Consider the following 14692-nt stretch of genomic DNA (forward strand, 5'->3'; position numbering starts at 1 on the left):
GCTCTAGGTATATTCTACCACCTTCCTTTTTCATTTAGCAAAGTATGACCAGAACATCTAAATATACTCAAAGCAATACGATAGGCACTTACTGAAATACAATCTAGAAAATTTTCAAAAACATTATATTGCTTAATACAAGAATAAAAAGAAAGTTTTGAGTAAGTTCTTAAACTGCTAGACCACTGTTGGTTATCTATATCAATACATCTCATGTTAAAGTTATCAACAAGACCAATATGATTTACTCCTAGACTATTGCAAACATGTTTACTTCTAGACTATTGCAAACATGGCCAAAAGCATATCAATAAAGAAGTTGTTTTACTTTTAGTGCCCAGCAATTTATTCCTTTTTCTGCCAGACTGTATTGATGTGAATAAGCATGACTAGGGATTATATTAGGTTTTTTTAAATACGAGTCGGAGCCAATATTTGACAATACGAACATGTTGATTGAGTTTAAATATATTGGGGACAAATCTCCCATGCTGTAAAATATTCTTACAGAATCTATCATGTACATTAATAACATCTTGAGACGCGTGAAAGCCCCTATCTCTGAGCCGTAGATAAGAACAGGTCGTATTTTGACATCAAATATCTGTAAAAGTACATTATAAGGAAGTTTCATAAAATCCTTTGAGCCTGATTTTAAAGCAAGAACATATTTCGTCACTTGTTGTGCAAGTGTTTTCTGTGTAAAGTACCAACTACCAGATGATGAAAGATGAACACCTAAATATTTATAAGTAGGAACAATTTCTATTATGTCAGTGCCAAACCAAAACTTGCTATATCTTCGAAGACGCCCACTACGTCTAAAGACAATAACTTTACTTTTGCTTATATTAATAGACAATTTCCATTTATGACAATAAATCTTCATTTTGCCGAGGCGTCTTTGCAACCCAACGAATGTACTGTCCAATAAGACCATATCATCTGCGAACATTAATAACATAATAAAATGTTCAATCATTCCTAATTGGATATTACGTTGCCCGTCTGAATTAAGAAAATCAACAATATCATTTACAAAGAATGAAAACAGAAAGGGAGATAACTCACATCCCTGTCGTACACCCGACTGTGTCTGTGTAGCCACCATTAACAAATATACAAGATTTAACGTTTTTTACCTATCCAAAGTTTGTAAACTAAACTTGTCCTACACACTGAACCAAACGCTGACGTAAGAATCTTCTTTTATTTAACAATAAGTATTTTTCAATCAAAGCATTCATAACATACACATTATCAGATCTTTTAAATCCTTTTCTAAACCCAGCCTGCTCAGGTCCTAAAATAATATCTTGGTTTGCAAGATGCTCTTGATGTCAATCACTGGATTGTCTGGCCCAGACTCGAATACTTACAGACCGTCGTCATATGGCTGGAAAATTGCTGAGTGCGGCGCTAATCAACACATAAACAAAAGTTCACAAAGCTATCGTCAGACATCCGCTGAGAAGAAGCCTAAATGTGACGTAACGCGACTCGAGGTACTCACCGCTGAATCCAAGCAACTCCTATTTGAGGATTTTACGACGCATCTCTCTCCACAAACTACTCATGACTATCAAACGTGGTATCCTTCTATATACACAACTGGTTGCAATGGTTGGTTGGTTGGTTGGTTGGTTGTTTAACGCCCCACTCAGCAATATTCCAGCTATATGACGGCGGTCTGTAAATACTCAAGTATGGACCAGACAATCCAGTGATCGATATCATGAGCATCGATCCACACAATTTGGATCGATGACATGCATCAACCAAATCAGCGAGCCTGACCACCCGATCCCGTTGGTCGCCTCTTACGACAAGCCTAGTCACCTTTTACGGCAAGCATGGTTGCTGAAGACCTATTCTACCCCGGATCTTCACGGGTCTACACACAACTGATACTGATACCATTCACATTTAATCATGAACATGTACGTCGGGTGAAGGATGAGGCTCAACAACACCTTCTGCCTCAACCTGGAGAATGAGAAGTCCACTTGTGCCACTGCATCCTCAGTGCGGCTGCCGACTACTCCGGGGTAACATGTACGTCCCAACTGTGTAGACGGAAACGTGGCACTACCGTCCTCTGCTCCTTCAACCATTTCCGTCATTAGTGGAGCATGCAGTGAACGACTTGGCAGGCTAGAAAATGCTAAAAAAAACTCTAAAGAGATGTTTGTAAGACACCAGCGTTCATTGTTTATTGGGGGGCACGGGTGGCCCAGTCGCCTAAGGCGCCGCGATTCGCTGTGCAGAATTGCGTCCCTTGGGCACGCCAGAAACCTGTGATTGTGGGTTCGAATCACGGTTTGCCCTGATTATGTTTCTAGGTTTGTCAGCACCATACCCGTGCTCGTGGGTTTCACCGAAGTGGTAAACGTCTGAGACCTACATCACTTCGGGCTTTTCTCTCACATTAAGCTGACACGCCCTGATATAACTGTAATACTGTTAAAAGCGACGTTAAACCCAACTCACTCACTTACTCATTGTTTATTGTTTTGCTGCTTGTCAAGTCATAACGCTGACATGCAAACGTGTGTTAAAACATTTTGTTTCTTGGCGGAATACTCATGGTTTCATTTAGTTGTCAAACCCTCGGTCAGTTCACGAATACAACATTCTAGCCTTACAGATATTTCCGGGACAAGCTAAATATGTCATTAAATCATTGTCATTGAATCATTGTCATTGAATCATTGTCACTGAATCATTGTCATTGAATCATTGTCACTGAATCATTGTCATTGAATCATTGTAACTGAATCATTGTCATTGAATCATTGTAACTGAATCATTGTCAATTGAATCATTATCATTGAATCATTGTCATTGAATCATTGTCACTGAATCATTGTCATTGAATCATTGTCACTGAATCATTGTCATTGAATCATTGCCATTGAATCACTGAGATGCAGTGGAGCCAATAAATATAATTATCTTGTAATCGCCAATTTTCCATGTTAATCCTGAGATTAAGCTCAGGCATTCCACCGGGTTAACTCTGTGTCATCTATCGACGCGAAGCCTGAAAACAAAGTTATAAAACTTTAGAGTCAACAATCACTGAACCAACAGCTGCGACATGAGGTAGGTCTCCACCCGGAACACAGACTGCATTGTTCTCATGCTGTGTCTGTCAGATCTGTCTTTAACACCAGCGAGCACATTACACTCAAAGAATCTCAACAGGCGGTTTTGTTTGTTTGTTGTTTAACGCCGCACTCAGCAATATTCTAGCTATATGACGGCGGTCTGTAAATCATCGAATCTGGACCAGACAATCCAGTGATTAATATCATGAACATCGATCCACGCAATTGGGATCGATGACATGCATCAACCAAGTCAGAGAGCCTGACCACCCGATCCCGCCTCTTTCGACAAGCATAGTTGCCTTTTACGGCAAGCATGGGGGTCAGTTGGTTTTTGTCTCAAGAAGCGTGCATAAAATCGCTAATAGAAGCTTCTAACGTTGATATCCCAGATCGTTTCTACAAAAGAACAGAAATTTAGGAGTGCTGAATCACAGCTAATCTACCCCGGATATTCACGGGTCTGATGACTATGAATAATGATGGGATTGAAGAAGTTGGGAGCGGAGGGAGATATCGTAAGCTCCACTAGTCGCACTGATAAGAAGTAGAGCGTGCAATAGTAACACTCCTCCGAAAAGTACTAATATCGTTATCAGATCATCAAGTATATATGCAAGTCAAAATACATGAAACATTTTAATAACATTTCTATATATATTTCTAAGACGCTTTGCTGAAAGATCGACCGCCTCCGTGGTCCAGTGGTAGAGCGTCCGCCCTGAGAGTGGAAGGTCCGGGGTTCGATCCACGGCCGCGTCATACCAAAAGACGTTAAAAGGTACTTGTTGTTACCCTGTCTGGCGCTCGGCATTAAGGGGTTAAAACAAGGACTGGTCGGCTCGGAGTCAGTATACTGTGTCTGAGTGGGGTATCCATGTTAGACTGCGGCATGGTATCTCAGTGAGCTAGCACTATAAATCGGCATCAGTCCGGATTAGTACAAGCAGCCACACACACACGTGCATGCACGTCGCTATATATAAGTGCAATAATCTTGGACGCGACGTTAAACCCAATTTCACCTCACCTTGCTAAAAGATCAAAGCCGCCGATTGTACACTTACACTTTTTGAGTTACGTCATAATGGACTGACGTCATGTTCAAATTACCTCCCCGTGATCTTACGTATCCTTGGTAACATAGTGCTTTCATTACCGTCAGGCAGCGCTCTGAATCTTAGTACCAGGGTCATTGCTCTACTACAGTACTACTAGAGTCCGTATACACTCTCTCCGTTTCAAACTAAAGCCCCACTCACAAAGGACACTTTTACTTACGTGAGTATATACTTACATAAGTAAATTTACTTATGGTGGCATGTGAACGCATTTGCTTACGTGAGTAAATATACTCCAGGAGTAAAGAGACATGAGTAAAAGTATATTTGCTACACCTGATGAGGTCTAGTAAAAGTATATTTACTCATAAGTATAAATGCTCCTGGAGTATTTCTGGTCATGTGAACAGATTCTCTATTTGCTTATGTAAGCATATTAAATACAAGATACTGATAATCAGGAAAATACGGCTGTAGTTCCTTGCAAAGAACATAACATGTTCATAAAATGTTTCGCGTGTCATGCGAAAGTGATCATCCACAGTTTATCATCAAATGATCGTTTGACGACATTGTTCCACCAGTGTTGAGAACGTTCTCTCTTCCACAGTTCTCTTTCCTGGCATAATCCTAAGACTAATCCCATCCTAAGAAAGTATGGAAAGTCTCTCTTTCGCCTCTGGTTGACTATCTTCGACAGCGACATGGCCTCAAAGTCCACAATTTATTTATGAAATGATGTTTACTTCTGCCTTGCATAAACTTCATGTGAACGCAATGTAAATATACTTTTGCTTGCATGAGTAAATATACTCCATGTGAATGGGGCCTAAGCATCCGCGAGTCCTGCGATGGGCGGCTGCAATACTCACGGACTTCACACATTCGAGTGAAATATGTCAACAATACATACGTGAAGTGTGTCATTACATCTCAGGTGTTTTGTAAAAGTACAGCAGTGTCTGTCTGGAGTAGACGTCTTGGAGAAGAGTCGACGTTACCGACAATCCTCCCACATTTGAATGACCGGCTGATGTACAAAAACAGGCTCGTCTGAACGTGATGTTAATACACAATGTTATATTTAGATGTACTGTTATCAGTTAGAGGGTGTATTCAGGGGCGAGTAATAAATCACACATATGATTTGTTTGTTTGTTTGTTGTTTGTTGTTGTTAAACGCCGCACTCAGCAATATTCCAGCTATATGACGGCGGTCTGTAAATAATCGAGTATGGACCAGACAATCCAGTGATTGACAACATGAGCATCGATCCACGCAATTGGGATCGATGAGATGCACACGATCCCGTTAGTCGCCTCTTACGACTTATTACTGTATACAAACGGAAAAACTGTGAAAAATGAGACGAAGAAGGTCCCTGTCTTCGGATGTGTCGTCACAGGTCTTCTGGATCTTGGACGGTCCTGTACATCACCGGTCTGAGCATGTTTCTCGACAAAACGGCTTACGACAGTGTGATGATACCACAAATTCCGACCAATGGCATAACAAGACATTCCTGCGTTATGCATGCCGATTATTTGCCATCTTGTGGCGTTTGATAATCGACTTCGTGCCATGGTCACACAATGTCGTGGAATAACTGTTTAAAAGCGTGCTTCAGAAAGCAATTTTAACGTTTGGATATACTGCTTTTAGAGATACTCGAGGGTAGCATGATGCACGGGCATACCATGCATAGCACGTGAGCTTTCGTCACGCATGACCGATGACATCACCTTCCCGTAATTATATCTATCATGACTGTTACAAATATTGGGACCAAACAATAAGGAAATATATGCTTAATATGTGTGCTTAACATTTTCCTTTGTGTATAAATAGAATATTCGTCGTTGCGCTACGAAAGCCCAATCGCACGTTCGGCTATTTCCGTCAAGCCCGAAAAAAAACCCTTGTAATGCCAGCGCCCACTGTTGGTAGATTGACGATAGCCTTGTGGAACGGGGTCCTGTGCCACAAAGTTAGTGAACACGTCACAATACCCTTTGCCGTAATTTGTTGGATTTTGTTGGAATATACACTGGCAAAACAATGACATGTGGCGTCAGCCTAGCAACAGGATTATAAGCTCCTCTTAGTGATCCATCATCTCTACTAGCAATATCATTGAATATGCCCTGGGATGTTGAGAATTGTTAGTGAAACTAATTCCCGCTGTACATAGGCGAGCGTTTGGGCATAAAACATTGCAGAATACTAGCTTACTGTTATTATTCAGTCGTGTCTTAAGCGGGTGAGTAATATAGTCTGATATTGTCTAAACACGGGAAACAAGTAATTGCGGGTGTCAGTCAGTGTCGGAACAAGCATGGGGATGCTGACTTCGTTGTCCTGACTACAGGCAGCCCTAGCTGTGCCTGGAAATCAGTACTACTGGTAGAGATGGTTACAAGTTAGCACCAACACCGCGGATCATACCGCTGTCACGGCCGGGCCGAGGGAAGTAGTTGGTTGTTTAACGCCGCACAATGTTTTATTTAGATGTACCGTATCAGTCGGAGGGTGCATTCACGGGCGAGTAATAAAACACACCTATGATTTGTTTGTTTTTTGTTGTTGTTTAACGCCGCACTCAGGACTATTCCAGCTATATGACGGCGGTCTCTAAATAATCGAGTATGGACCTGACAATCCAGTGATTGATATCATGAGCATCGATTTACACAATTGGGATCGATGATATGCATCAACCGAGTCAGCGAGCCTGACCACCCAATCCCGTTAGTCGCCTTTTACGGCAAGCATAGTCACCTTTTACGGCAAGCATAGGTTGATGAAGACCTATTCTACCCCGGATCTTCACGGGTCGGGGGAGGGAAGTATATATCATTGCTGTATTTATAGCGTTATTTGATGCTGTGGAGTTATACATATGAAGGAACGAACTGTTCTATAGAGTGTAGCAAAATCACTGAGGCACTTTGGTAAGCCTCCCCCTGGAAGTGACGTAATGGTTGGCATGGCTGTAGACTTTGATTTATTACCCACGTGGTAAGATACAGGTGGTAAGATACTAAATCCGTACGTCACACGTGTGTCGTACAAGGTTGACCTTGTTTTATTCGTTTTGATTGGATAACCGTGACCTCTGTCACACCGGGACTACCTTTTTCATTCATAAAAATTTGCGAGACGTCATTCATTTTGCGATTACAAGGCAGAACTGAAGAAATTCATAAGAACGAGAGATATTTACAAACACTTTATTAAACCAAACAAGATAGTCACACGCATCAAATTCGGTTTGCATTCTATATACGTTATGCAGAGAGGTTCTACAGACATATAATCGAGCTAGATCTATAAATCGATTTACAATGTACGACTGCCGATCGAGCGCGCCCCTTGAGCGTGACGCACCCGACCTTTTTTCGCAACTTTCAATTTGATGTAACGTAAAAGGATAAGCGTGGTGAAATGAAGTCTGTTTAAACTATCTGGACAGATATCTAGACTTACTTGGGATGATCCGGTTGTGCCATCGGTGTCCCCTTTGAAGTGTATTTTGTGGCGCTGTTTCGGGAGGTGCTGTTCATGAATGAACGTACACGACAGCACGACCAGATCACTTAAAGTTAGCAGTTCCGATACAAATCAATCGAAAACTCCGTCGAAGTGTGCCTGACTTCTGATTTTGTGGCCCCAAACATCCCAAATGTGAACAATAACATTCCCTATCTCTAGCGTAAAACGCTGTGAGTGGATCGCGGTTGTCTTTTCTTATTCCGGTGGTGACCTTGCCCTTCGATCGTTCGAAGCTGTCACTGACATGCAAGCAGACTTGAGTTTGTTGATTTTCACGTCTTCAGTATAGGGTGGTACAGTTGACATGAATGTCTTCGGCGAACACTCTGATTTCCCTCTTCCAAAATGGTACGGACATGATATAAATTCAGCTGATGGATCAAGGAAACCGAACCATTTTGATTGCACAGACGGAACACCGGCAGTGCGAGTGACCGACTGGTAGTCCGATATTCAAAGCGCGGCGCTTATGTGACTTTTCAAATTTTCATATAGGTGTCCATGGTACTAACATGGCGCTTGAATTACCATAAGTTAAAGAATTTCTATCAAAAGGATCTTGAGCGTCGGTGCTGCATTGTTTGCAAACACAACTGCAGGCGCATGTTGTTAATGCGTATGCATAGAAATGTCAACAATGCCAATATTTGGGCATATATCAATATTCATCTACAACCAGATTTTGCAACCGGTTTCAGTTTGGTCTGTCAACGACCGAAAGTTGTTATGTTTTTACACTTAAATTAGGAGATAAACATTCTGTGTTTTCAATGTAGAGCTAGGTTACCTGTAGATTTAACCCCGCTAAATTGAATTTGGAACCGAACGCGCAGCGTGAGGTTTCAAATGTTAAATTTAGCGCGGTTAAATCTACAGGTAACCTAGCTCTACATTGAAAACACTGTATGTTTATCTCCATTCTACCATGACTGAATAAAATGCGAACTCTTTAATGTTAGCAAATATACTGAGTGAAGCGGCATGGGTTGAGTTCAGTGTTTTGAGTGGGTTATCGATAGGGTCCCGTTCCACAAAGCGATCGTAACTACAATCAATCTTAGTGACTTACGTCGATTATAAAATCGTCTTAGCTAAAGTTTGCGCCCGTTCCACAAAGCGATCTTAGGGCGATTGTAACTTTACAAGTTCTAAAGTAGCCGATCTTAACAAAGATCGGAATCTTCAGCCATGAAGATACGAAAGTTTCCCTAAGAGTGGCCTCCCTTGGTCATGTTTAGCAGACGACGCATTGTCGAAATATGGCCGAAACACAGACCTCTGTCGGCGTCAAACGCGTTCGACGCAGCAATTTTTCAGCAAGTGAGATCGCTGTCCTTGTTGATGAGGTGGCTGTTCACCACGCCACACTGAATTCCTCATTCAGCTCAACCGTCACCAATAAGCTGAAAGGCAGCATATGGGAGGACATCGCTAACAAGTAAGTGAGCTGTGGACTGTCAGAATGTTATCTGATTTAATAATAAGTCAACATACGTACCCTAACATGCAGTATACCTTTGAAATAATGAATATATTCGATTTAATATTAAATTCAGGTAAATTTGAAATAACAGCAAAACCTAGAAAATAACCTCTATGCCTTAGTACAACAAAAACTCTAACTAATGTAACTGCATTTTGTCCAGTCTGTAAAATAAAACATAAAGACCCTGCGCTTCCATAATTCCAACATCATTTACAGGATCAATGCAAATACAGCAAGTAGCCGATCAGCAACCGATGTTCGGAAGAAGTGGAATGACATCAAGTAAGTCCAACAAACGTACAGGTATAAAAAAATTGGCTATCTTCTCAAGATTCTACGTATGTTTCCCTATATTATCTGATATTCAATATACTACTGTAGTAGAGTAATGGTACTTATGATGTATTATGTATATCCATATCATTTGACATTCTAAAAATATATGATCCTTGAGAGATGCCAAGTAAGTATGAGGAAGATATTTGCAAAACACCTTAAAATATTGATTGAGCTCAGCATCCTTAGATGGCTGAATCAGTACTGAGAAGTATCAGGTTCATCATCCATAAATTACAGTGAGTGCCCATTTAGATTTGCATACATTTTCTATTTCAACAAGTGTGATGGGTTCACACATTTATTATTTCATCAAGTGTGATGGGTTCACACATTAATTATTTCATCAAGTGTGATGGGTTCACACATTTATTATTTCATCAAGTGTGATGGGTTCACACATTTATTATTTCATCAAGTGTGATGGGTTCACACATTTATTTTTTCATCAAAAGTATGACAGGTTCATACTTTAATGTGCATAATAACAAAGTGTATATATTTTTAATATTGAAATAAGATGTAATGAAGCTTTTGAATGGTAGTCTTTAGACATCGGTTCGATTCCGGTCAAAAGCAAATACATCCTGAAACATTATTAACTGCATGTATTGTTATTTTGTGATGCAATGTCATATTTTTAATATCATCATTATTGTTATAATTGTTGCATGTTTTCTAACAACAAATTACCTCAGTAGAAATATAAAGATTATTTTTAGTATTTTAATTGTGATGTTATTGGGACATGTTCACTGAAATAATAATTGATATGTTGCACTTAATATAATATTTAGAAACTACAGAAATATGTAATGTAATACATTCCAGATGTATAACATGCAGGGAGATAGGTACATGCATGCATAATATAACATACTATGTATATTGATACTGTACATGTACAAGTAATTACCAGTTATGTAACCTTGACACATTGTACTGAGTACATCTGAAAATCTGTTCACTTTATATAAATATATATATATATATATATATATATATATATATATATATATATATATATATATATATATAAAGTAAAATACTACTACTTATTCAACAGATGCCAAACGAGAAAGAAGGCCCAAGAAAATAGAAAAGAGGCATGTAAGACTGGAGGAGGTCCATGTCCTGCTACTCTGTCGGAGGTGGAACAAAAGGCACGTATTTAATGTAAACACATGTTTGATAATTTGATTATATTCACAATTGAGTTTGTAATATCTATCTAACCACAGTTATAGCTGAAGGTGTCAACATAATTATGTTTCAAAGAAGGATATGCAAATCAAGTAATGGTTCTTATGACTGATGTAATATTGCATAATAATATTTCATTGGTATCGCAGGTACTCTCATTGATTCCAGCCTGTCAGGTTGATGGCATCCAGGGAGGTTTGGAAACATTTCTTAGTGAAGGTAATACAATGAAAAGCAACATTATAATGCTGAAAGCTACGAGTGTGTTATGCTTATATCCTCTTAAACACAAGAATTATTTGTTCATGTACTTAATTTCTACAGGAGTATGAATTTTGCTTTTAATATTTCATTTAAATGTTATATTTTTAACAACAAGAAAACAATCTCTTTATTTTAAAGTGTCTAGTGATACAAGTGGGGTCAGCATGCCAGTCGAACCAACATTGGCAGATGAGCCTGTCCTTGCAAGCCTTCCTAGTGAGGAAGTAATCACTGAAACAACAGTGCATGCAGGTGAATATTGTGGTGAAAAATGAATATAAGAGTATTATCCTAAGATCATTAAGTACAGTAAGTAATACACATAAAAAAGTATATTAATTTGCATAAACAGACAAATAGTGCACATACTTTAAGAGCATCTGAGGAAGTATTACCAAATCATTCCTTTCAATGTCGTTATCAGCTTTCTCCTAATTCCAGGCAAGAAGTGTGTGAAGCGACCCACACAACATGCGGACCAAGTCCTTACAATTGTTGATCTGGAGACCAACAAGTTATCGGCAATAAGGGAGCTTGTTTCAATCCAGCAACACAGGTGTGAGATGGAGAGAGAGAGGTTGGCATTGGAGAGAGAAAGGCTACAGATCGAAAAACGTAGATTAGCTCTGGAGGAGAGAAGATTTGGAAGTTTATCTTTTGATTTTTTTCCTGACACTACTCAATCCCCCTCCAATTGTGTTTCACCAACTATCAAACTTAATTGAAAACTTTCTTTTATCCACATCTTAAATGTGTGTCTAAAAATGTTCAGATGCTTTTTTGTTTCGATGAAACTAACAAAATATGGAATATTACTTAAAATATAAGTTTTAATATCATTCACATTATCTCAAGGGAAATAAGATGAAAAACAAAGGTATAGCAGTGCAGCATGCAGTTTTGTTATTGTTAATTAGTATTTAGCAGATGTGTAAGTCTGATGTTATTTAAATGAAAACCTATACTATTGTTTGTGGCAACAATTCATGATGTTTAAATAAAATTGGAAAGTAATATGCCACTAGACAATGATGTCATGAAACCAACAATAAAATGTTAACTGAAATAGTGTGAGGAGGGAGAGGGGAGACGACATGATATGATATTTGGAAGGTAGGTACTTACTTTTCTGATAACATACACTTGCATTTTACTTGTATTTCTTTCGTTCAAACAAACAACAACTTGTATGTCTTGGAAACAAATTGAATAATGTCATGTTTGTTTTGATTTATTATGATGTCAATGGCTCACATACATAGATGTCATATCAGCTGTATTGTAAGAGTGTTAGACATTACATTTAAACAATAATGCATGGACAGTATTCATATATTAAAATAAAACATCTGTTTAATTATGAAACAAAATTGTAATTGCACAAGTACACACAGTTTGAAAATCAAATGATTTTATCAGTTGTATTAAACATCCAGAATATACACTTGTTCCTGTCATTATTGTAATGTTCTCAAGAATTGTGAATCAGAGACAGTTCATGAGAAATAATGAGCAATCAGCTGAGCTCTGGCCTGATGTCCATCTTGAACATTGCCCTGATAGATGACGTGGGTTTCCTGGTCTTCTTCCAGCAGTTGTGGTAATGGCACTTTCTGATCCATGCAGAAATTGTGCAACTTGAATGCAGCCATGATCACTTTACAGTTCTTGCTGGTTGAAAATGGGAGGCAACCCGTAGATTTGTGAAGACATCTGTTATACATGAAAGAAATATTTTTAACAAAGTTGAAGAAAGGCACGTGAAAATGTAGTTGTGTTTCTGAATTACTTGAAATTAATGTATTTTTGATGAACTGAGCAGAAATTTATACTGAAAATACTACATATGAATCTTCAACTTCATCATCAATAAATTTCAAATTATTGGAACATTTAGATAGCCAAAAGTATACATGAACTTATTCGAATTCACAACTGCTTATTAAATTCAATTTATGAATATTTTTGCAACCTGAACCTTGACTTTAGAACTCCAAATGCTCTCTCAATGGTGTTTCTTGTTCGGCAGTGTGAAGACTTGTAACGCTCTTCGTGTCTTGTTTTTGGGTCAAGTACAGGTGTTAGGAGCCATGGTCTGCATCCATAACTGTAACATTATCCAAACATATTACTCATATTGTGGATAAGGTGACCTAGGCCAAAACTACTTTTCACAATCACTGCTTCAATCAACTTAAGATATTGTGATTTATGTTAAAGGTTTTTATAAGTTCAGTCAAACTCATTTGAATAACACATTTAAAAAAAATATATCTAAAAATTCAATTGTATAATATACCAAAAATATTATTGCAAATATTTACCCAGAGTCTCCAAGAAGAAATCCATCAGGGCAATTCCTATTAAACTGGTCTCCAATGGAGCTGTTGGTTAGAATTGATGCATCATGGGCTGAGCCTGGCCATTTTGTAACAACATTAGTAAATCTGAAAATGGTAAGAACAAAGCCCAGATGACAATTTTTCAACATACAGACATTATGAAGGGTTTATACTATGGACAAGAAGTTACATCCTTTTTATATTAATGTGATGTGTAACATTGCCACACTGATTTGAATCATATGACTAGTGGTTATTATAAATAACTGTTTTACACAACAAAGTAAGACTTTTACATGTGTGATATCCTTAAGTAACCCAAAACGTACCCCACTAAATAATTGCTTATTGCCTATTGGCTTATAGATATCATGGGCGTGTCTACTGAGAGGTACAATGCCAAGGTCGTATCTAATGTAAACAGTAAGTAAATTAGTAGAAATAGGCTCAGACTTGATCGCCACATTTGTCTTTATTCTGATACATTTGCGTGTTCTTTTTATTCTCTGGCATGGGGGAGGGGGCACTGCATAAATTACCTCAAATTTGCATCGCAAATGGCTTGCACATTAATGGCATGGAAGCCCTTTCGGCACACGTATGCTGCTTCCTCATCGGCAGGGGGCCTCCTGATCGGCACAAGTGTCCCGTCTATGGCTCCGATGACACGGGGGAATCCGGCAAGTCGATAAAAATCGTGCTTCACTTTACGTAAATTGTCAAGATCAAAACAGATATTATTGATAGAGTTGCAAATGGCGTCTACAGTCGGGTGAAACACCCGGGACACACTTGACTTCACAGTCCCGTGAAGGTCGCCCAACTCAACGAAAAAACCACCCTTGCTTAAATATCTCAAAGTCAGGAGTAACTTCGTTTCTGGGGAGAGGGAATGTGAACGCTGGGTTGCTGGTGTAATGGATGGAGAGACTGCTTCGAGCAGTTTCAAGAGGGCGTGGCGTGGCATACGATATCGCGCATACAGTTTATCTTCAGATAACGTATCCAGCTGCCGGGTGCGGTCTCTAAAAACCCTTTCTTTGTGTAAGACACGGTCCATTTCCTTGCACATCATAATAAAAGTCGCCATCTTTGTTGTTATGGTACAATATTTAAGATCGATTTTAGCGATCCTAAGTTGGTCCGGAGCAACTTAGCATTTTGATCTTAACTTACAACTCTCTTAGTTAAGATTGTTTTGTGGAACGGGCGGCCGATCGTAACAAAAATTTAAGATCGCGTACTTAGTGAGTTACAATCAACTTAGCCCTAAGATCGCTTTGTGGAACGGGGCCCAGAATTACGGAATCACCGAACAAAATATGGTGCTGTATATA

At 38.9% G+C, this 14692-nt stretch overlaps 2 protein-coding genes across 2 annotated transcripts; one reads left to right on the top strand and one right to left on the bottom strand.

Moving 5' to 3' along the window:
• The first annotated feature begins 8983 nt into the window (after window positions 1–8983).
• On the top strand, window positions 8984–11738 carry LOC139472741 (myb/SANT-like DNA-binding domain-containing protein 4). Its single transcript, XM_071255209.1, has 6 exons — window positions 8984–9162; window positions 9427–9492; window positions 10613–10709; window positions 10899–10968; window positions 11152–11265; window positions 11455–11738. The coding sequence occupies exons 1-6, from the start codon at window positions 8984–8986 to the stop codon at window positions 11736–11738; spliced, it is 810 nt and encodes a 269-aa protein (XP_071111310.1).
• Window positions 11739–12509: 771 nt separating this feature from the next.
• On the bottom strand, window positions 12510–14445 carry LOC139472670 (putative nuclease HARBI1). Its single transcript, XM_071255131.1, has 4 exons — window positions 13895–14445; window positions 13338–13460; window positions 12986–13120; window positions 12510–12726 (listed from the first exon to the last, which is right to left on the bottom strand). The coding sequence occupies exons 1-4, from the start codon at window positions 14443–14445 to the stop codon at window positions 12510–12512; spliced, it is 1026 nt and encodes a 341-aa protein (XP_071111232.1).
• Window positions 14446–14692: the final 247 nt, after the last annotated feature.

Source organism: Haliotis cracherodii, unplaced genomic scaffold (assembly GCF_022045235.1).
Source record: "Haliotis cracherodii isolate W230 unplaced genomic scaffold, xgHalCrac1.p SCAF_25, whole genome shotgun sequence".
Classification (NCBI taxonomy): Eukaryota; Metazoa; Mollusca; class Gastropoda; order Lepetellida; family Haliotidae; genus Haliotis; species Haliotis cracherodii.